We start from the raw sequence: 22,264 nt of genomic DNA, 5'->3' as shown, positions 1-22,264 counted from the left end.
TGACCCCAATATCCCTTTTCCCCAGCTTCTGTAGCTGGAGGAACTTGTGATATTTGGCAAGGAAATGGCCACCCAGTATAAAAACTACATTTCCCAAGCCACCTTTGCAACTACAAGTGGCCATGAGACAGAATTCTGGCCAATGAAATAGGAACAAGTTTTGAGTTGTATATACATATTCCTTAAAAACAAGGGGTATCCCCTCTCCCTCCCCTCCCCTCCCCAGCTGTCCCCAGCCCCCCCCATAATCATTGAGTCTTCCAAACACTTCCCAGGTTTCCGGCAAATTTAATACATGTGTCTCAAAAGTCAATGGCGAGGGTCAAGTGAATAAAATAAAAATGGGGTCATGGGGAAAGGGCCATGGACACACACAAGGAAGGGCAATAGGTGAGTTAGCTGGAGCAGGGGGGTGCCCTTCCTTGGGCATCACATCTCGTCCAAACCGTAGTCCTCCTCGGGGAAGTCCCCCACTGTCACAACGGATGGCTTGACGAAGGCGCCGTACTTGGCCTGGCATTCAAAGTAGCGTTTCCCATTCACACTGCGGGGCATGATGGGGAAGGCAGTGTCAGAGGGCTCCTACTCCAGATGCCAGCATGGCTGGGCTCCCCCAGTAGTACATGTATGCACTTACACATAAATGCACACATACGCGCACACAGGCACACACACAGACACTACAGGGGGGATCTCTACCTGCCATCGTTTTTCCCTAGCGGCTCATCATAGCGGACACCGATCCAGTAGCCAGGCTTGAAATCTGTGAGTCCTGCCCAGGGGAGAAATCCCAATGAAACCTCCTTAAGCAGCTCACCCCAGATTCGTACCTGCCCACTGAGTATAAAGCCTGTCCTGGCAAAAACCACTCTTTGCTACCACCCAGGACAACCACCACCTCCTGCCCACATCAATATGGTAGCCCCCTTCACTGGTCTCCCTGTTCCTACCCTGACCCCCATTCACTCAACACCCCCAGTCAAAGGGGGCTCTGTAAAAATCAAAGGGAAACAGCACCACTGCCTTGTCCCAAATTCCTCAAAAGCTGCCCGTCTCGCTCAGCATAAAACCCACACTGCTTCTGGCCAAATGATTTCTGACAAGGGTGCCAAGACAGTTCAATGAGGAGAGAACAGTCTTTCCAACAAATCGTATTGGGTCAACTAGCTATCCACATGCAAGAGAATGAAGTTGAACTCCTACCTCACACCATAACCAAAAATTAACTCAAAATGGGTCAAAGACCTAAATGTAATATGTAACACTATAAAACCCTTAGAAGAAAACACAGGTTTAAATCTTTGTGACCTTCTATTAGGCATTGACCTCTTACATATAATGCCACATGCATAAGCAAAAAAAGAAAAAAAAATTGGACTTCATAAAAACCAAAAATGTTTGTGCTTCAAAGGACACTATCAAGACTGTAAAAAGACAACCAATCCACAGAATGGGAGAAAATATTTGCAGATCATATATCTGATAAAGGAATTGTATCTAGAATATATAAGGGACTCTTACAACTTGTTATGGGCTGTACTGTGTCCCCCCCAAGTCCACATGTTGAAGCCCTAACCCTCAGTAGCTGAGAATCTGACTGTATCTGGAGACAGGGCCTTTAAAGAGATAACTAAGTTAAAATAAGGCCGTTAGGGTGGGATCTAATCCAGGCTGACTGACATCCTCATAAGAGGTTATCTGGACAAAGACTCCAGGGATGTGCTAGCCCACAGAGGAAAGACCACGTGAGGACACACAGAGAGGGTGGCCATGTGCAAGCCAAGGAGAGAGGCCTAAGAAGAAATCAAACCTGCCAAAGCCTTAATCTTAGACTTCCCGCTTCCAGAACTGTAAGAAACAAATTTGTTTCTTAAGCCACCTGGTGTGTGGTACTTTGATATGGCAGCCCTAACACACCAACCAATAACAAAAAGACAAACCACCCAATTAAAAACTGGGCAAAAGGTCTGAATAAGCCTTCTCTCTAAAGAAGATCTACAAATGGCTGTTAAGCACCTGAAAAGAGGCTCAATATCATTGGCCATCACAGAAATGCAAATCAAACCCATAATGCTCTACCACTGCATACCCATTAGAATGATTGTAATCAAAAAGATAGGTAATAGTAAGTGCTGATGAGGGCGTGGATTAACCGGAGCCCTCATTCATCGCTGGTGGGAATGTAAAATGGTGCAGCCATTGTGGAAACGGTGTGGCAGTTCCTCAAAAAGTGAAAGAGTTACTCTGTGACCCAGCAATTCCACTCCTAGGTACAAAGAAATAAAAACACATGTCCGCACAAAAACTTAAACAAGGATACTCAAAGCAACGTTATTTGTAATAGCCGAAAAGTGGGAAGGACCCAAATGTTCTTCAACTGATGAATGAATAAATAAAATGTGGTGTTGCATACAATGCAATATTATTTGGTACTAAAAAGAAATGAAATACTGCCACATACTACAACAGGGATGATCCTTGAAATTATGGTTCTAGTGAAAGAAGCCAGTCTCAAAAGACCACGTATTATGTGACTCCATTTATATGAAACTTCCAGAATAGGCAAGTCTATAGAGACATAACATAGATTAGTAGCCAGCTATGTGGATTGGGGGCGCTGGGGTTTCAGAAATGGGGAGTAGCTGCTAATGGTTATAGCGTTTCCTTTTAGGGTGATGAAAATGTAAAACTGACTCTGGTGATGGTTGCACGATTCCTGTGAACTAAAAGCTAATGAATGATACTCTTTAAATGGGTGATTTTTTTTTTTGGCCGTGTGGCGCAGCTAGGGGGATCTTAGTTCCCCAACCAGAGACTGAATGTGGGCCCTTGGCAGTGATAGTGTGGAGTCCTGACCACTGGACCAACAGGGAGTTCCCTAAATGGGTGAATTTTATGGTATATAAGTTTTATCTCAATAAGACTGTTATTAAAAAACCCAAAAAAACCCCACACTGCTCTCTCCTGTCTCCGAGGCCCAGCACAGTCCAGCCTTGCCCATGGCCCGGGTGTGCCCTGATCACTTCGGTCTGTGCTTCCCCTATCACAGGCCTAATAATTCTGCCTGTTTCCCCATCTCAGCTCTGACCACTGTGCCCCAGGCTTTCACCTCAGAATTGATCCCTCTGGCCTCCACGTCCTCCATCACAATTCAGGTCATATGGCCTCTGCTTCCCACTTCCCTGCCGTGAACATACCAGGCTGTCAGAGTTAGCCCCTGGGTCCGTCTCCCTTCCTGGACTGAGATCCCCTTGAGGGCTGGGTCCCCAGCACTGCCCACCTCAAGGCAGGACACGAGGCCTCGATGAGCCACGTACCTACATACATGACGGTGCCCCGGCGAGGGGGCTGCCCAGGCGCCTGCACCTCACAGCGGCTGCCCACGGGGATGGCACCGGCCTGGGCCTCCTCAGTAAGGCGCTGGGAGCTCTCGGCCTCCTGCTGTGCCCGCTCTTCTTCACTGTATCGACCTAGCTTGTTGCGCTTCAGGAAGGAGCGGACTGAGTCTGTGGGTGGGGTAGGGGGTGAGGGTCAGACATGGGAGACCATCTGGAAGACCTCTGGCCTAATGAGATAATCTGCCACCCGCACGGGGCCAACACTCCGAGGGAAACGCTTCCGTGCTGGGTGTTGAAGGGCTGTCACCCAAGCCCCCCAAGTCTCCCACCACAGCCCTGGCCTCTCTCCAGGACCCCTGGGCCTCCCCACAATCCCGAAACTAAAGGGAAGGTGCCTGCTTGTAGTCTTTCGCGGTACCCCATCCTCCCGTCCCTTCAGTATCATGCTTGCCTCCACCCAGGCTCGGAAACCTTCATCTTCCCCACCACACATTCTCACCTGTCCCCACATGCCCGCACCCCATTGTCCTGTCGGTTCCACATATTCTACCATGCTCTGTCCCCTACACCGTGCCCCCAGTGTGACCCTGACTGCCCCCCCATCCGACCCCACATACACACCCTTGCCTGCCCCACTGCCCACACCACTGACTCGCCCTCAGTGTCCCCGTCTATCCTCTCTGCTCCCTACCCCCTCCCCTAGCCCCCACCCCTCCTTGTGCACCCCGTACTTTGCCTCTGGTCGTAGGCTTCTTGTGAGATCTCGTATTTCTCCACCTTGGACATGTCCTCATACTCCCCAAGACGGGCACCGCTGTGGTCAATGACCTGTAGTGAGGAGAGGGAGGTCAGTGGGGATCAGGGTCTGGGCAGAGAGGCCTGGGATGCTGCGGGGGGGCGAGTGTGGCTGCACGTTGGAGCGTTCCGTAGATTTAAGTCTCTCCTGTCTCGGAAAAACCACATTACTCTACCCTCACCTTTACCCCAGCCTTCTTGCCTGCCCTGAGCCCAGCCGAAGGGGTGAGAGCAGGTGTCTACAATGGCCATCTCCCTCTCTACCATCCATCCAAGGCCCTGGAGGCTGCATCTGCTTCCAGATGACCCCTACATACTGGCATCCACATCACTGATGGCTCCAGAACACTGGAACCGAAGGGCAGAGCTCGGGCCTTGCTCATGAACCCTCCGGGCAGTGTGTCTATCCTCTCTGGACCTCTGGGACCCTCCTAGGCTGACCCCAACTTCCAGATCCTGGTGCATCTCTTCTGTACCATCCCCAACATTTATTCACTCATCACCTGCTGAGCTCCTCCAAGGCACCCAGCTGGGCCCCGTGCTGGGTACTAGGGACACGGTACAAAAATAGATCAATCCCTGCCCTCAAGGAGTGCCCATTCTTCTGGGAGGCCAACCAGAAACAAATGCACAGAGATGGGTATTAAACACCCGACGACGACAAGGTTCTATGCAGACAAATACAACAAAGAGGCTTCTGGAAGGAGGGGATGTCTGAGACAGGCCTGAAGGAACAAGCACAAAGTCCCAGATGTAGAAATGCCTTTAGCTCCTTTGAGAAACAGCAGGGCCAGCACGGCGGCAGTGGAGTGAGCCAGGGGGAGAGTGGGAGACACAACAGATCACTGGAGACTTTGGCTTTTACCTAGAATGAGACGCAGCCAGGGAAGGGCTCAGCCAGGAGGGCTCTGATCTGACACAGGTGTTTACACGCTCCCTCAGCTGAGTGTGGGAAGCAGACGGAGGGGCACAGGGATGGGAGCAGGGAGACGGCTTGTGTGATGGTCCAGGAGGGAGAGGATGGAGGCTGGGCCAGGGTGGGGGCAGTGAGGGAGGAGAATCTGGATTCTGGATAGATTTTTGTGGGTGGAGCCCATGGATCTGCGGACAGATTAGATGTGGGTGTGAGGGAAAGACAGGGGTGAGGAACACCCTAAAGCGTTTGGCCTGAGTCACTGGGCAAAACAGAAACGGCCCTTATTTCTGGCTAACGATCACTAAGAATTTCCACTTTCTATATCAGGGGTTTTTCTAAGTTTGAGGTTGCTGTCATTCGTTGTTGCAAGAAATATGGGTGAGGGCTTCCCTGGTGGCGCAGTGGTTAAGAATCTGCCTGCCAATGCAGGGGAAACGGGTTTGAGCCCTGGTCCGGGAAGATCCCACATGCCGCAGAGCAACTAAGCCTGTGCACCACAACTACTGAGCCTGTGCTCTAGAGCACACGAGCCACAACTACTGAAGCCCACGCGCCTAGAGCCTGTGCTCCGCAACAAGAGAAACCACCACAATAAGCCTGCTCACTGCAACAAAGCGTAGCCCTTGCTCGCCATAACTACAGAAAGCCGCGTGCGGCAACAAAGACCCAACGCAGCCAAAAATAAATTAATTAATTAAAAAAAAAGAAATATGGGTGATATTTATAAACAGAAAAAAAATTTTAGAAAAAATACAAATTCTCCAGAGGCTCCACCTCTGGGAAACTTTCCTTGTATGGCCTCAGAAGTCAGCACCCTGTCTATACCTGAATCCATGTGTGAAACCCTCCTGTTTGAGGACGCCACTGTCCTGCCTGACCCACCAGCATCCCAAGGCTGAAACTGCCCAGGTCAGTCCAAAGTCAGTCCTATGGGCTCAGCACAGTCCCGACCTGCTCCCACAATGGTCCAGGACCCATAACCTCAACTGGACTATGGAAGCAGTCTCCTCCTTGGTCTCCCTACTCCTCTGTCCTCCACTGTCTGTTCCCCACATGCAATCAGAGGGAGCCTGTGAACACCTGAGTCAGACCAGGACCCTCCTGGCTCAGAGTCCTCCCCTGGCTTCCACTTCCCACCAAAACAGGTCACTCTTCAGCCCCTGTACCCCACTCTCCTCCCTCCCACCTCAGAGTGTTTGCACATGCTGTGCCCTCCTCCTGAAGCACGCTCTCCCCTTCTTCAGTTAACTTCAGGTCTCTGTTCAGGCAGCACCTCCTCCAGGAAGTCCTCCTGGATCTCATTGATGGGTCAGGCTCCCCAGTATAGGATCTCCCAGCTCTGTGATCTCCTCCTGCATGGCCCTCATCTCACTGACCCTTTACATTTGTTCCTGTGAATATTTAGCTAACGCCTACCGCACTCACTGGACAGAGCTAAAACACAGACCTTCTCAGACTTGATTCACAGCTATATCCCTGGCATAATGTGGATGCTCAGTGAACAGTTATGAATAATTGAAAGAGACAAAAAAGACCCAGTTCTCTGGGTACACTAACTTCTGGAGCCATGCAGACTGAGGTAAAAATTCTAACTATGTCTCTCCTCAGGAAAGTAAATTCCATACTGAAACTAAGTTTTCTCTTCCACAAAATAGGGTTAATTACGCCATTTTCCAAGTATTATCTTATGCATTCAACTCATCATTCAACAATGTTTCACTGAGCATCCTCTCTGTGCCAGGCACTGCTCCAGGTATTGGAGAAAAATACATAGTATGCCACAGGTGATTAGTGAGAAGGACAAAAATCAAAGAAAGTGGGAAAGGGAGGAGGTTTAAATTTTATACTGAGGGCAATGAAGCCCTCACACCCGGAAGGTGACATTTAAGTAAAGACTGGAAGGAAGGAGTGAGACATGTGGGCATAGAAAAAAGAAACATTCAGGCATAGAGAATAGCACATGCAAAGTTCACCTGGGATGCTAGGATGTCTGCAGAGTTTTGGGGGGGCGGGGAAGACTGAGGACAGAGAGGATGATGTGAGCTGATGCATGCAGAGGTCTTCTGTGTTCTGGCTTCTCCCAATATGTGAGCCTCTTTGCTCACCCTGACCCACCTCACACTCTGTTCCCTCTGCCTGGAATGCCCCTCCCGCCTCTTCTCTTAGGTCATCCTTCAGATCTCAACTCAGGCATCCCTAACTTCAGGAAGTCCCTTCTGATACCCCGAGGTGGGGTCAGGCACCTCTTCTGGATGCCTCCAGTCCCCTAGGCTTTTCTCAGCCCAGTCCAGACCAATCTGGCTGCCAATGTCTGGTGATGGGTCTGTCTCTCTCACTGCTGGACTGGGAGCTCCATGCGGTTAGGGCCTATTTTGGTTATCACACAGCGCAAAGCACATCAAGCATCTATTGAATAAATAAATGAATGGAGGGGAGGGATCCCAGGTAGGGAGGCCTCACATGGATGCGACAGCCGTCATCTACGGGGTAAGAGCCCAGCAGTGCATCCTCCTGATCCAGCTTGCTGTAGAACTTGTCGTCAGGTCCATACAGCTCCAATTCCATGCAAGAAGCAGGGCTGCCCACAACCAGCTGTAGTTTACACTGTGGGGATAACAAGATGGGGAGGTGGGGACGAGGTGGAAGGCTGTCAGTGGCCCCACTCTCTGCCCTGAGGCTCCGCCCTTTGTATCAATAACCATCACCCATTCCTCGCTCCTCCAAGAGACCTACCATTTAGGGACCCACCTGGTTAACCCTGGCCCCACCTCCTCTGATCTTGCCCCCACTCCCTGAAACCTCTTTTTTTCTCTGGCCCCGCACCCATTCTCTGGAACCTCAGGTTCCCTCTGGCCCCGCCCCGTTGAGGTCCAGTCCAGAACCTCTGCAACCTCGGCTTATCTCTGGCTCCTTCCCTGCGCTGGTCAGGACCCCGCCCCCACGGCCACACCTTGAACTCAGCTATGGTGAGGCTGCGACTGTACCGCTTCTGGGAGCGAAAACTGTTGAGTGAGCTGCTGATGAAAACGTTCACTGTAGGCGCCGACAACCCCGTCACCTCCATCTCGCCGCGCCCTGCAGGGTCCCACAACCCAGTCAGCCGCCTCACACCGGCTCCGCAGCCGCCGCCGCCGCCGCTTCTGGGATATCAGCCCCTCCCCCTGCTCCCGGACCTGGCCAATCCACGCCCTCCTGCCAGGGGGGTCCGCCAATCGCCGCGTCTCTTCGCCACCGCCTGGAAGAAGTCCTGGGTAGGCCCAGCCAATCCTGAGAAGCCTCTCACGGTGCACAGTTCTTCCAATAGCGTCACGGGAAACGGCCTGGCGGGCGAAGGCTGAAGCCGAGAGGAAGGACTGGCAAGAGCTACCCCTGTCGCGCATGTGCACTGGCCTTCAACCTGCAAAGAGCCAAGGCCTCTCCGTTTACACTCAGCACTTTGCGGGTTACGTGACGCATCATTTTTCCCGGTTCTCGTACCACACTATTCTGTAAACTGGGGAAGAAAGGCCCAGAAGTTGCAAGCCATATTCTAGGATATCAAAAGATTGAAACAAGTAATTAATCAAACCTCAGCTCAGATCAGCTAGCACAAAGACACTGGAAGCCATTACATGTGCGCAGCTCCTCCCCTCTTTTGGCGAAGCTAAGAGATCTGACCCTTCCCGCGACCTGTCGCGCGGCTGAGCAAGCGCTGAAGGCTAGGCGGGCAGAGAGTCGCCATGGAACCCGATGGGACCTACGAGCCGGGCTTCGTGGGTATTCGATTCTGCCAGGAATGGTGAGACCCGGCCAGCACTGTGGAAGGGGAGCAAGTAGTGGCCCCAGTACTGACCTCAGACCTCCCCCCTCCCCACAGTAACAACATGCTTTACCCCAAGGAGGACAAGGAGAACCGCATTCTGCTGTACGCGGTGAGCGCGAGCCAGCCGGGCGCCCCGGTGTTCCGTGACCGGCCCACAGGTTCCCAACGTGGCCCGGCCCTACTCCCAGTGCCGCCCCGTCCTGGTCTACCCTCCCAACTGTCCCCCTAGTGAACCCGACTTTCTCGTCTTGCCCATCCGCGAGGTGATTCTCGATTACACCCAATGATCCCAACCTCAAGACTCCATCCCCTAGTCATCCCCTCGGGGGAAGGCCATGCCCTCCCAGTCCCATCGGGGATCTCTCTGTGACCCCCTTCCCGCCACTCTCGCCCTCTCGCAGTGCCGGAATTGTGATTACCAGCAGGAAGCCGACAACAGCTGCATCTACGTCAACAAAATCACGCACGAAGTGGAGTGAGTGGCAGGGCCCGAGCTCGGAGACGGGGTTGTTGGCTTGGGACGCCCGGTCTAAGCATACTTATTCACCCTTTATTCCCTCAGCGAACTGACCCAGATCATCGCTGACGTGTCCCAGGACCCCACGTTGCCGCGGACCGAAGACCACCCTTGCCAAAAGTGAGCGCGCAGGGGAGGGAAGGTGGCTTATCCTCACCGGACGGAGAAGGGAGGAGGGAAGGGTATGGCAGGCTCTGAGTGGCTGACTGTCCCCTCAGGTGCGGCCACAAGGAGGCGGTGTTCTTCCAGTCACACAGTGCCCGGGCCGAGGTGAGTGGTGAGAGCAAGGCTTCGGAGTGACCTGGGCCTGGTCCTTCCCAGGGGTGGGGATACCAATATTGGGGAGATCCTGCCCTTCCAGGCATCTCGAGCTGGACCTTAAGTAGTGGGGAAAGCCCCCGAGTCTGTTCTTTTGGGGTGAGGCTTCTCTGGATGGAGGTTCGTGTTGTACCCAGCCCTGTGGATCCAGACCCTTCCTAACCATATATCCTTTCTGCCAGGATGCCATGCGCTTGTATTACGTGTGCACAGCCCCACACTGCGGCCACCGCTGGACCGAGTGAACCACTCTCCCCCTTGTGTAATAAATGCTGGGTTCTATGCGTGCCTTTCCTCTGTTTATTTCCCTCTCATGGGTTGGACACAGGGTTCCCAGTCTCAAGCAGCGTGGTGCAGGGTGCGGTGCTGCGCGTAGGTGTCAGGCCTCGAGCTGGTGAAGCCTCAGTCCTCACACACATGTAACTTCTCACGGCGCTCACGATAAGCGTAGCTGGCCAGCTGTCCGTGTGCCTTGGCAAGATGCACTTCAAGTGAGCAGCGCTGCGTGAATGCTTTCCCCCAAACTCCGCAGCGGAAGGGCCAGATCCCTGCGCAGGTGGGCCAGAGGGAGAGAGGACAGACAGGGCAATGGCCCCCAGACCAGCACCCTCCGACCTCGACCTCCGTGAGCATTCCTCCTTTCCTACTCCAAGTTCGCCAGACCTCAGCCTGCTTCCCACCATCTGCTACCTCCACCCCATGCAAACGTGGGAGCTGTGTGTCCCCACCCTTCTCACCAGCATGTTCCTTCCGCTGGAGGAGAAGGAGGGAGGATTTCCCTTGCACCTTTCAATATGGGACCTGAATCCTGTAACCAGTACCTGTTTTCTCTTTGTATCCCTCAGCAGGCCCCCACCTTAGCACCACCCCAACACCCACTGGCTGGGAGCTGAGGTGCATGGTATTCCCAGCCTCCTGAAGGCTGAGTCTCTGCCCCACTAACACATGCCCCACTTGTGCACGGAACTCAAGTGCACGGAAACTCCACATTCCATGCACCTCCCTCCATTTCATTCCATCCCGCCCCCAGCAGCGCCTCCCAGTCAGTCCCTGTCGCCGCTCACCCCTGTGAGTCCTCATGTGCCGCTTGAGGTCAAAGGCGTCATGAAAGCCCCTGCCACAGCAGTGGCACACGTGGTGGTGGGCAGGGCTGTGGCACTTGAGGTGCCGGGTCAGCATGCACTGCAACGGGAAGCCTTGGGGCAGAGGGGGCAGCCAAGCATCCCAGGGCCCCTAGGAGTGGCAGTCAGTGTGCCCTGGGAGGGCTGTGGGAGGGACATGGGAGTTAGGACCCCACCCCACCCCTCCACTGGACCAAATGGAGCACCTAGAACTGGGAACCAAGGAGGTCTGGGAAGGCTGGAGACTGCAGTTTGTGTGTGCTTATGCCGCCCCCTCCCCAAGGCCTTCGCTCACCACCCTGCCCCCATCGCCCTTACTTTCTATTTCTCCATAGTACATACCATCTTCCAACATAATATTTTTTCCCCTAATTTTATTATCTATACCTGCAGCTCCCACCAGATTATAAGCTTCAGGAAGGAATGAGTTTTTGTCTTACTCCTAAACACCCATTACCTAGAACAGTCCTGGCTCCCAATAAAAACTGAAATAATCTCCAGCACATTTACATCCCGCCTAGGGCTTTCCTTCTTCCAGTGCACGCACAGCTGAGTATCCCTTCTGAGAGACCCCAAAGCTCCTCCCCCATCCCCCATCCAGCTCCTGTCACCTTGTCTGATTCTCTGACATAATGCAAACCACCATCCACTTATTGGTTTGAATCCTGTTCTTCTGCCCCACTGGGCAGAGAATCCCTGGGGGCAGGGGCTGTGGCTGCCCACCCTGAGGAAAAGGTACTTGGGGTGAGGGCTAACAGTGAGCCCACTACTAAAAAAGAAAAGGCATTTCCAGCAGAGAGGACAATGGGTGGAAAGGTCCCGAGGCTGGAGTGGCACGAGGAGGTAAGGGGCAGGCAGCTTCTCTTGAGGCTGAGAGCGGGCAGGGGTGAAACTGAGCAGGGTCTTGTGGGCCAGCTGCAGACTCACTGCTGCCCAAGAGTCCTGGAGGCCAGAAGACTGGTGTGCCAGTGGCACCCCCCCAGGCTGCTGCAGTCTGAGGAGAGAAGCCAGGTGGTGATGCTTTGTGTCTCCCCTGCCCCTCACCTCTAGGCCCAGTGAGGGGCCCACCTGGGACATAGGCATGTCCACGGAGCTGGTCAGGCAGGTGGCCCCAGTTGGGTGGCTGTGGACGCCGACTCCTGACCAGGAAGGCGCGGGGCATCACCACCAGGAACAGCTCCCCCCACACACAGGGCTGCTTCCTCCACCTACTGTCAGACCTCAGGCCCAGGAGGACTATTCCAGGTAGGAAGGGAGGGGGAAGTCACAGAGAGGTCTCATTCTCTCCATGCACATTTTGTGACAGGCCCAGGGGGCAGACTTAGCTGGCTCCAGTTACCTCTGCCTTGGGCCCTGCCATTCCTCCGCCTTCTCCTCTGCCAGGTTCCTGAGGGTACTCTCCAGCCTCCAGGGGAAGACAAACACTAGGGCCCCCAGGGAGGGCAAGCAAGGGCTAGACTGGAACCTAAGCAGCCCTTGGGGGTGGAGAGAGGAAACAGAGACCCCAGTGGGGCTGAGTGTTTTTCCATATTACCAGCAGACCTGAGGGTCTGTTTGCCAAGCAAATCAGTCACTACCGGACATCCAACAGCCTGCTTGGTTATTCAAATCACAGCAGCCGTCTGAGGAAGCAGGGGAGGGGGTGACTGTGATTGCTTGCTCCAGAGGGTGGAGAGACAGCAGGGTCCAATTGGTAAGGTCAAAGTGAGGATCTAGCCTGTGCATCTCCAGGCAGGAAACTCTACCTCTCTGATCCGCAGATGCCCAGAGCTGATGTTCAGCCGGAAGCACTGTTCAAGTGTATGGGGTATCACAATACTGGTTTGTTACTAGTGCAGCTCCTAGTAACTCCCTCACTCTCCTACGGTCCAGGAACTATAAGGGGTCACCTGACACAGCCAGGGGCTCCCAGGACCCTTACCCCAGCACTCTGGCCAGGCTCCGTTCTAGATTGGTCATTGGCTTCTTAGCCAGGGGTTAAGGATTTTGAATATTCCCCATGCAGTTACTTTCACTTATTCACCCAACGATTTTCTGACCTCCAACTATAGGCCTGGCCTAGCTCAGCACTGAAAATGACATAAAGGTCCATGGGGGAGACACACCAGTGACAGTCCAGAATGACCAAGGCTGTGATGGGGGAAGCACAGGCAGAGCGACCCAAGCTTCAATGGGGAAAAGCCAGGGGGCTCAGGGGACCCAGAAGAGTCTCCTGATCCAGTCTAAGGGTTCAGGGATGACTTCCTAGGTGTGAGCCTTGAAGGAAGAAGAGGTTTCTGGTAAACAGGGTTTTCCAGGCATAAAAGGCTTGATGGTGAAAGAAGCAATATTTATTCATTTCTTCACATTCCCTGAGAGTCAGTCCAGCTAAATTCATTTGCGGAAGCAACAGAGGAAGCGCTGGAAGCCTGCCGGCCCAGAGCTCTGCCACTTTATCTCTGCAGGACCTGGAGCAAGTCACATCTTGTCTTGCTGAGCCTGTTTCTTCATCTGGAAATGGGACTAATGAGTCTTCCTACCAATGGTTTGTGTTGAAAATCCATGTAGATCACCCAGGGAGAGGATCTGGCATGCAGCAGACATATAAATGTGGGTTGTTCAAAAGTCTTGAAGGGTGGGGTGGCTAGGCAAGCATCTGAGTTTCAATCAGCCCATGTAAAATGGGATTTTTTTTTTTTTTTTTTTTGGCTTCACTGCACGGCTTGCGAGATCTTAGTTCCCTGACCAGGGATCGAACCTGTGCGCCCTGCAGTGGAAGGGTGGAGTCTCAACCTCTGGACTGCCAGGGATGTCCCTGTAAAGTGGGATTTTAAGTGTCTCCATCTCCCAATTGTTGGACTTAATGCAGCTGTGACTGGTGTGCCTGGCCTGGGTCAGCAGCCCAATATCTAGGACCTGACCGACGCAGGGCCAGATGCACTGGGGCCAGATACACTGAAGAACAAGCCAGTGAGCAGGTTATGGGAGCCATTTTGTTTGTCTCAGTTGTCCAGTTCTCCATGCCCAACACCACATCTCTTGGGACAACTGGTTCCTAAGTTGTTGCTGAAAACACATTAGGGAAAAACCCCGGGGCCAGGTATCTTTACTTGCCCCCAGGTCCCTTTTCTGTCCTGCTCTATGTCCTGGGAAGCTGACCTGGGTGGTCAGTATCATTTGGGCTCCTGGGCCCTCTGGCTTCCAGTGGGGTTTAGACAATGGGAAGCCTGGCAGAAGATGGGGGAGGGGTTCCCCCAACTCCCTCCCTGTGGGGTTGCCAGGAACACAGCTCCCTTAAGGGCAGCTCTTTCCAGGATTTGCTCTTCTGGGTTCCACTTTGCTCCCTTGTGCCTTGTGTGGGGAGTAACACCTCTCCTCTGTTACCAGTCTAGGGTAATGCACTGGCCCTGAGGTTTCCCTGTTCCCTGTCCACTTCTCTGCAAATGATCCCTCTGCTAAACTCTCTTTCAAATATCCCACGTGAGCATGCTGTCCTCTTGCTGCTGGCACACTGTCACACGCACACACGTTCATCAGCAGTGGTTTCTTAACCAGTCGGTTTGTCTGGTCCTTCCAGGGCTGAAGAGCTTGGAATTACGAGGTGGAGACTGGCAGACACACTGGATCCTACCAGCCCACCTTCCTTTTGTGCTGAGAGAACCCAATTTTGTTGCAACAGTAACAGGCCCAGGACAGGGGAGGTGGCTGGTCCAAGCAAATTAAAGGCATCTCCAATCCTGTTGCCTGCAACTGCTCTGAAAGGGGAGGCATCTAAGAAAGCTTTGCACTTTTTCCCCACTATCCTGGTGGCTGCCTGGCTTTGTGTCTTTGCTCCTGGTTGGGTGAAGGTGTACTGCTGGGAGCTATGGCAGCCATGTTGCCACCATGAGGGCCTAATCTGGAGAGTGAAACTCAGACTCATAGAGGGTGAAATACAACAGGAACAGAATCAAGAGTAACAAATGTCCTTATAGCTTGGGGCCCCTTAAGCCAGGTGTTTGCTACCTGGAGTTGAAGAGTTAACTATGATACAGGGTGGGAGGAGGGGTAAAATCAATGAGGGACCGAGGCTCAAGGTGGTCCCCTGGGTGTCCAGGGTCCTGGAAACCAAACACCTCAGAGATCTTAGGCACCTGTGGCCAAGGCAGGCAGGGGCAGGTCAAGTGGGTCTCCAGTCTGCAGGGGTGGCCAGTGGGCTGGGGCAGGGAGAGGGAGCCTTGAGAAATAAACAATACTGGGCATCTTCCCAAACACCAAGATCAGGCATTTTATTTAGGGGAAAAAAACTGTATTGTGAATGTGTCTTGGATTTAAATGTCATGAAGCAACAAGGCCCTGCCCAGTGGGACCCATTCTTCCTCCCACCTCCTCTCCTACCCTCGCCCTGAGCTCACTCCATTCCAGCCTCCTGGCTTCACTGCTATTCCTTTCATGTACGTCTGAGCTTGCCATGGGGCCTTTGCACTGGCCTTTGTCTGCCTGGATACTTGCCCGAGTGTCCACACGGCCTGTGCCCTCTATCAAGCCTCAGCTCCAACATCACCTAAGAAAGTCCTGTAACCAGCACAGGGAATGCCCTCAGTTTACCTACAGTTAGACAGTTATTTTAATTTCTGTCGTGTTTCACTTTCTAGAAGGTGAATGCCATGAGGGCAGATGCTTTGCTTGTCCTGTTCCTTGATCTACCCCTACCGTGTAGAGCAGTGACAGCAGCTGGGACCAGCAATTCCTCGGGGCTGGTAGGATTTTTTTCAACAACTGCATGATTGGTTCAGTGTTTACAGGGCCAACAGAGAGCCACGTCCTCATGTTAAAGAGTCTGGCTCTACCACCAGGCAAGCCTCATTTGACTCTCAACTCTATGGGACCCGAGGCAAGGCACTGGATCTCTCTGAGCCTGTTTCTGGTGGGCCGTGATCACCAAACAGAGCAGTGAGGAACTCACAGGTAAGTGGGGGTTCAGGCCAAGCAGGCTGCACAGTACGACTGTGCTCTAGGAGGGTTCTGCTCCTGCCGGCTGCCTTTTTATAGACTTGGGACAGTGAGGGCTTTTGTGGTCACAAGAGTGTCCTTCTTAGCAGACATGCCACGTGGCTAGATGCCTGCTGCCTAGGGAAGCTGGTACCAGTGCTGGGAGCTCATGGGATGTTGAAGCTGGACACAGTCTTGCTGGGGAAGAAATTACTGGTCCGAGCTGCTGGGTGGCCTAGGCATGCTCCCTGGATTTGTCCTTCCTCACTTTGCCCTGCTGCAAGTGGGAACAAAAGCCTGAAGCTCACAGGATCCAGCATGGGACTGGCCCAGGGGCCGTGAGCCAGTGTTGTGGCAGTATGTGAACTGGTGGCCAGGGTCCGGGACATGGTGATCACAGAGGCTCCAGTGGGTTCTTGCACATCAGTAGGGGGCAGAGAAGAAGGGCTGGCCCCTCCCTAGAATACAGCTGGGCCCCACTGGGCAAGGACCACACGGGACTCCACAGCAGCTCAGTGGGCCGGGGACAGGTGACGTGGGAGCCAGGTGCTGGGGTCATCATTATTGCAGTTCCCCAACAGTCCTGTGTTGCCCACGACAGAGTCCTGGAACAGGGCCTGGCACTGGGGCATCTGTGAGTTCCCTGGGCTCTCTACCCTCTCTCCCTGCATCCATCTGAAGGGGGCTTTGTGGATGCGCCAGAACAGGCACCAGGAACCACTCCTCCAAGCTGTCAGTTTATTTGCGTAAAACAACTATTTCTTCAGAAGCAGCAGGGCTGCGGTGGAGGGGGCTGCTGGCTCTCAGTCCCCCCGTGCCTTCCTCCGCACGGCCTGCACCAGCAGCTCTGAGTAGTGTTCCAGCAGGGCACGCAAATCTGGGCTGGCCAGGGGGCACAGTGTAGGTGGGGAGGGGGGGCCTGGGTTGGGCAGGGCCTGGGCTGGGGCCACATCGGTCCCAACCAGCCAGTCGTTGGCCTCTAACTGGCTGTGGATCCAAAGGAAAGTGGAGGCCAGCTCAGTCCGTGCCTGCCGCTGCTCGGCGCTCACCTCGTCACTGGAGACCATCTGCAAGGGGCGCCCATCTTGTTAGGGGCCACCTGGGCCAGGCAGTGCCAGGGAGCCCCTCAGTCCTTTCCCCTGACCCTGGGGCTTGGCTCACCAGGTGGTAAAGGTCCAGGGCTTCTTGGAAGGTAGTCTGCAGTCTGTGCACGACGGTCCCCACATTGCTCAGCTCAAGGGGATCTGGGGGCAGGACCCTGGCTGGCCCCCTCGGTTCCCCGCAGTGTCCAGGGCAGCCCTGGACTGGACTGAGCGCATCTGGTGGTGGAGGGGACGAAATGAGAAAGACACTTCTACTTTTTAGCTGGTCTAAAGAGGCCAGTGTTGCTGGGCCGACCACAACTGTTGTCCCTCTGCCTGGGATGCTTCCCTCAGTCCCCAAGGCTACCTTCCCACCCCTTCTGCAGGTCTCTGCTCAAATGCCACCTTCTCCCTGAAGCCTTTTCTCATCATCCTGTTTAAAACTAACCACTGCTCCCACCTGTCACTCCCTAAACCCTTTCTTTCTCTTTTTCTCAGCACACATCACTTTGTGATACACTGAACACTTTCCTTATTAGATTTAGTCTGGGCGTCTCCCCCAGTTAAGGTGTCAATTCTCTGTAGTCTTGTTTACCACCAGGTCCCACGTCCCCAGGGCCCAGAACAAAGCCCAGCACAAACGAGGTACTCACTAAATATGTAAGGCAATGAATGAATGAGTGGCACAGCGCCTGTGGCCAGGTCAAGTGCCCACCTTTGGAGCTGAGCCAGCTGTTACATGGGATGAGCTTAGGGGACAATCCCTTGTCCCAAGGATGGTACTCACCAGGGGTGGGCTCCAGGAAGGAGGTGATGCTGCCAGGGACCCCAGGCCTGGCCTCTGGAAGTGGGGGGCTGTTGGGATGGGAAGGGGTATTGAGGGACTCGGTGGCCAGGAACCTTGGGAGAAAGGTGGCGTTGTGGAGTCTTGGGGCACTCCCATCCACAGGGCTGGGGGCCAGGAAGCTGGCTGTTGTGACCATGACATTGGGCTGGGTGGCCACAGGCTCCTGGGACCAGACACATGTGGTGGGAGGCTCCAGTTGGGGTGGGGGCAACACGAGCCTGTCACAGATGCTTGGCAGGGTGAGTTTCAGGCTGGCGCGGGCCTCATGGTTGCCCCGGGAGGGCAGGGCAGCTTCTTGGCCCCCACTGTCAGAACTGGGTGTCACTGTGGTGGTGATGACTTGGAGCTCCTGGCCCAGGGAGGCCAGCTCCCCCAGGGACGAGGACCTGTACAGAGGCCTGGTCAGCTCAGCCAGGACAGGGCCCTCACTGTCCTCAATGGAAATGCTGTGTGGTATCCTGGCACAGGAACTGGCAGTGGCTTCCATGCAGGAGCGGGCGGCGGGGGTGTGGAAACCCTGAGCCAGGCCTGGAGTGGGTAGAGCTGTGGGTGTCGGAGGCTTCTTGTCTGTGGGCGGCACAGAGGAGGGCAGGATGCAGGGTGCCAGGCCTGTGAGGCAGGGGGCTAGAAAGGAAGAGGCAGCTTACTCTCACACCCCAGCTCAGAGCTGATGGACAGGGAGCCCCAGCCAGGGTGGCTGCAGGGTCTGAGTGGATCCTGTCCATCCCCACCATGGCTCAGCTAGGCACCCAGGGCCATTTGCTGAGAAGGCTAGGGCTTTTCACCTGGGGGTGGGGACACTCACTCAGCGGGGACCAGGCTTCCAGGGTCTCGAGGGGCTCCTCAGCCTTCCCCCCAGAGATGACCTGCAAGCATAGCCTTGAGGTGAGGATAAGGCCACCAGGCTCCCAGCCCTATGTCTCGAGGGAAGCGGCCCCAGTACTCACGTTGGTCCTGCCTGGGCAGGTGTAGCCAGTACCTGCTCTCAGGGGCTCTGCTCTGGGCGGGCTCCCCCTAAGATCCATGAGTTTGACCTCTGGGGATTTCACGAGGTGCAGGGGCAGCCGGGAAGGGAAGGTGTGGGTGAACCTGTAGGGGGGAAAACAGGTGGTTGTGGCTGCCCTGGGGACGCCTGAGGGCATACAGCCCCTTCCCGCGGGGAGACAGAGAGCTGGAAGGCGGGATGGGGGTTCACTAGTTCACCAGCTCCCACCTGGATGTCTTCTGGAGGCGGGAGAGGAACTGGCCTGAGATGCTCAGCCGGGGATTGAAGAAGTTGTCCTCGGCCTCAGAGGCCTTCAGGTCTCTCAGGGATCCGTGGAAGGGCTCTAGGGCAAGATGCCGAGGGCGCCCTCAGAATCCCTCCAGCCAGCCAGCCCTGGGCCCAGGCAGACCCACAGACCAGCAGACAGATCCTCAGAAACCCCCATCAATAGACAACACACACTTTGGGAGCAAATGGAGCAGGCAGAAGAAACCATACAGCTGGGCCCCTAAGTAAAACACACGCCCTCCCACCACCCTTGCCAGCCCTGCCAGGGAAAGCCTAACCCCAGAGAAGCCCACACTGAGCCCAGTCCTGGATGCTGCCCAGGCACGGGTCAGAGAGGGGCATGGTCTACCCTCAGGGTGGGCGTCAGTAAGTGTCTCGAAGTGGTGGCGGAGGAACTTCTCTTGCTCAGGGGTCTGGGGCAGGGAGCCGTTGGATATGCTTGGCACCTCGGGCTGGGACAACTCTTCTGTGGTACCTGGGCATCCTGGGGAGAGGAGAAGGGGGTCTGGGAGAGGGAGTGGGCAGGAGAGAACCATCAACACCATGAATCATGGCAGACGCTCTGAAAAAGCCACCGGCCACTTAACAATGGAGAAAGCTGGACTTGCCCATCACACACCCTGTTGCCACCAGGCGGAGAAGGAAGGGCTAATGTGTCTGTCTTCCAGGGGAGGAAACTGGTGCTCAGTGGCCACCAAATGCAGGGTTGATGTTGGGCCAGTGGTTATCTATCGTGACCAGCCCCTGGCCAGGCCCACACACTGCCCTTCCCCACATCTGGCCCCTACTTACCTGGTGTAGGGGGCGTCACATCAAACTGAGGGTCTGGGTCTGGCTGTGGAGGGGAGGAATGGATGGTGGTAAAGCTGCACTCCAAGTCGGCCTCTGACTCCCCTGAGTCTGGAAAACAGGGTGGGAGGGGTCAGGAGTCCAAAGCTGGGCCCTGACTGAGTCAGGTAAGGCGCTCTGGGTCTCAGGGCTTCAGTTTCCTCATCTGCAGAAAGGGGATGATAAGACCGCCCCCTATTTTTATGGACCAGCAAGGCTACACTTCGAGGAAGGTGCAGAGCTGGGCTCCCACTGGTGGGAAGTTGGGCTCCAGAATTCTAGAGTGACAATAGCAGGGACCATGCCTGTCTCTGTGACAGACTCCGGGCTTCAGAAAGGCTTGGTCAAGGTCACCATCAGTGCCCAGAAAGGGACCTGGCCACATGAACAGACTACTGCAGGGTGTACTGCCTGGCGCTCACTCACCCTCAGGTGGCCTCTGGTCCTTCGAGTCGATGGAGGGGGCCCTGAGGCAGGAGTCACCTTGCTGGTCTCCTGGCGCCCTCTCTATTTCTTCCGCACAGGACTTGCTGCAGTGCCCGTGGGCATGGGGCAAGGGAATGATAATGTACTGGTTAGTAAACAAGTGGCCCCCACTCAGAACGCCTAGACATCTGCGCCTGCTCCTGCTGGGAGCACAGCCTCACCTCTCCTGCCGCCTCCGGAGGCCCCTGCACCTTCTCCTGGAACCAGAAAGACAGGCTGCAGCAGAGGCTGCAGGGCTGGGCTCCTGCACCATCCGGGCTTCACCGCCCGCCCGCCTCCCTCCCACAGGCCCACTGGGAGAGTGGTTCTTCCACGGTGTGCCTACCAGCTGAGGCTTCCTCTCTCCAACTAAGGTTCCCATTGGTGCAAAAGACACCCACCTGTCTGTCCCTGTGACTGTCACCTCTGTCTCCAGGGGGTAGATGACGAGCTCGCTGGCCTCAGAAGACTCCCTCTGTAGGGGTGGTAAGGAGGGAGGCCCGCAGCCCTTGTCCTGGGGACTCTCTGACTGGGGGGAAGACAGCACAGCCATCAGAGGCAGCTGTGGCAACCAGGGCCCTCCCAAGCTGCTAGATGTTCCGCCAACACCGACGGTAATGGTAAAGATGTAGGTGGTGACGGCAGCCCTCACTGCTGGATGCTCCCTATGAGCCAGGGCCGGGGCTGGGGCCATGAGCTCACTCTGCATTATCATCAGCCCCTTTACAGAGAAGGAATAGGCACGGCTCGAACACACTAAGAGTCTACTCATATGAAATTCAAGAACAGGCAAACCACTCCATGGTGAAAGAGGTCAGAATGCTGGTTACCAGGGCTTCCCTGGTGGTTCAGTGATTAAGACTCCGCCTGCCAATGCAGGCGACACGGGTTACAGCCCTGGTCCGGGAAGATCCCCCATGCCGCGGAGCAACTAAGCTGGGCGCCACAACTACTGAGCCTGCACTTTAGAGGCCGTGAGCCACAACTACTGAAGCCCGCGCGCCTAGAGCCTGTGCTCCGCAACAAGACAATCCACGGCAATGAGAAACCCGTGCACCGCAACGAGGAGCAGCTCCCGCTCGCTGAATCTAGAGAAAGCCCGCGTGCAGCAACGAAGACTCAATGCAGCCAAAAAAAGAATGCTGGTTACCTCAGTGGGGATACTGATTGGAAGAGACACAAGGCGGTCCTCCAAGATCCCCTTCCAAGAGGTAGAAAATGCTCTATATTTTGACTTGGGTGGTGGATACATCGGTGTGTACACAGGTAGCAATTCATCAAACTATATATTTATGATTTATGCACATAACTATTTATATTATGCCACATAAGCAAACTTATATAATAGAATAAAAAAGAATTTTGTTTGAAAAATAATAGAATAAGAGCTAAAATAAGAGGTAGAAAATGCTCTATATTTTGACTTGGGTGGTGGATACATCGGTGTGTACACAGGTAGCAATTCATCAAACTATATATTTATGATTTATGCACATAACTATTTATATTATGCCACATAAGCAAACTTATATAATAGAATAAAAAAGAATTTTGTTTGAAAAAGAATAAGAGCTAAAGTTGCTTCAGCACCTTTTAGGGCCCAGACCCTGTTTCTAGAACTGGATTACTGTAAAAGCCCCTTGTGCACTTTTTTTTTTTAATTTTATTTTTAAAAATGACCTTTTCTGAAATCTTTTCTTAGTCACCTTTTTTTTTAAAAATGGTTTTATTTATTTATTTATTTTTGCGGTACGCGGGCCTCTCACTGTTGTGGCCTCTCCCATTGCGGAGCACAGGCTCCGGACACGCAGGCTCAGCGGCCATGGCTCAAGGGCCCAGCCGCTCCACGGCATGTGGGATCCTCCCGGACCGGGACACAAACCCGCGTCCCCTGCATCGGCAGGCGGACTCTCAACCGCTGCGCCACCAGGGAAGCCCCAGTCACCTTTCTTTTTAAAAAATATTTATTTATTTGGCTGCGCCGGGTCTTAGTCGCCGCGTGCAGGATCTGT

General features: G+C 54.3%; 4 protein-coding genes across 5 annotated transcripts in view; 1 reads left to right on the top strand and 3 right to left on the bottom strand.

Moving 5' to 3' along the window:
* Positions 1 to 271: 271 nt before the first annotated feature.
* On the bottom strand, positions 272 to 8,687 carry TBCB (tubulin folding cofactor B). The gene is given in 8 exon segments (XM_024733937.1): positions 272 to 544; positions 700 to 772; positions 3,318 to 3,506; positions 4,070 to 4,166; positions 7,510 to 7,653; positions 8,000 to 8,188; positions 8,190 to 8,446; positions 8,618 to 8,687. Coding segments are annotated over 7 exon segments (1,047 nt in total). The 5' UTR covers positions 8,430 to 8,446; positions 8,618 to 8,687; the 3' UTR covers positions 272 to 429.
* On the top strand, positions 8,422 to 9,975 carry POLR2I (RNA polymerase II subunit I). Its single transcript, XM_024733999.1, has 6 exons — positions 8,422 to 8,827; positions 8,906 to 8,960; positions 9,253 to 9,326; positions 9,414 to 9,488; positions 9,587 to 9,638; positions 9,869 to 9,975. The coding sequence occupies exons 1-6, from the start codon at positions 8,769 to 8,771 to the stop codon at positions 9,929 to 9,931; spliced, it is 378 nt and encodes a 125-aa protein (XP_024589767.1). The 5' UTR covers positions 8,422 to 8,768; the 3' UTR covers positions 9,932 to 9,975.
* Positions 9,976 to 10,025: 50 nt separating this feature from the next.
* On the bottom strand, positions 10,026 to 11,969 carry OVOL3 (ovo like zinc finger 3). Its single transcript, XM_024733991.1, is given in 6 exon segments — positions 10,026 to 10,234; positions 10,751 to 10,882; positions 10,885 to 10,951; positions 11,735 to 11,779; positions 11,782 to 11,801; positions 11,876 to 11,969. Coding segments are annotated over 6 exon segments (567 nt in total).
* A 3,188-nt stretch (positions 11,970 to 15,157) lies between these two features.
* The window catches only part of WDR62 (WD repeat domain 62), a 46,849-nt gene continuing 39,742 nt past the window's right edge, over positions 15,158 to 22,264 (bottom strand). The window contains exons 23-33 of one of the 2 annotated variants that reach the window (XM_024733811.1): positions 20,654 to 20,781; positions 20,435 to 20,470; positions 20,214 to 20,317; positions 19,752 to 19,859; positions 19,309 to 19,464; positions 18,900 to 19,014; positions 18,634 to 18,775; positions 18,492 to 18,552; positions 17,627 to 18,310; positions 16,919 to 17,076; positions 15,158 to 16,824 (exon numbers count right to left, since the gene is read on the bottom strand). In XM_024733811.1, coding sequence (XP_024589579.1) covers positions 16,561 to 16,824; positions 16,919 to 17,076; positions 17,627 to 18,310; positions 18,492 to 18,552; positions 18,634 to 18,775; positions 18,900 to 19,014; positions 19,309 to 19,464; positions 19,752 to 19,859; positions 20,214 to 20,317; positions 20,435 to 20,470; positions 20,654 to 20,781 — 1,956 coding nt within the window. In that variant the 3' untranslated portion in view covers positions 15,158 to 16,560. The remainder of the gene's footprint in view (positions 16,825 to 16,918; positions 17,077 to 17,626; positions 18,311 to 18,491; positions 18,553 to 18,633; positions 18,776 to 18,899; positions 19,015 to 19,308; positions 19,465 to 19,751; positions 19,860 to 20,213; positions 20,318 to 20,434; positions 20,471 to 20,653; positions 20,782 to 22,264) is intronic. The other variant, XM_024733812.1, reaches the window with a different exon arrangement.

Source organism: Neophocaena asiaeorientalis, unplaced genomic scaffold (genome assembly GCF_003031525.2).
Source record: "Neophocaena asiaeorientalis asiaeorientalis breed wild unplaced genomic scaffold, Neophocaena_asiaeorientalis_V1.1 scaffold280, whole genome shotgun sequence".
NCBI lineage: Eukaryota > Metazoa > Chordata > Mammalia > Artiodactyla > Phocoenidae > Neophocaena > Neophocaena asiaeorientalis.
Note: the sequence above shows the minus strand (reverse complement) of the source record. Positions and strands in the feature narration are given on the sequence as shown.

Excerpts from the sequence above, each read along its gene's own strand:
- POLR2I (XM_024733999.1), top strand. The coding sequence starts at position 8,769 with ATGGAACCCGATGGGACCTACGAGCCGGGCTTCGTGGGTATTCGATTC. Across the intron at positions 8,961-9,252 it reads ACCGCATTCTGCTGTACGCG|TGCCGGAATTGTGATTACCA; the intron begins GTGAGCGCGAGC and ends GCCCTCTCGCAG. Across the intron at positions 9,489-9,586 it reads GAAGACCACCCTTGCCAAAA|GTGCGGCCACAAGGAGGCGG; the intron begins GTGAGCGCGCAG and ends CTGTCCCCTCAG.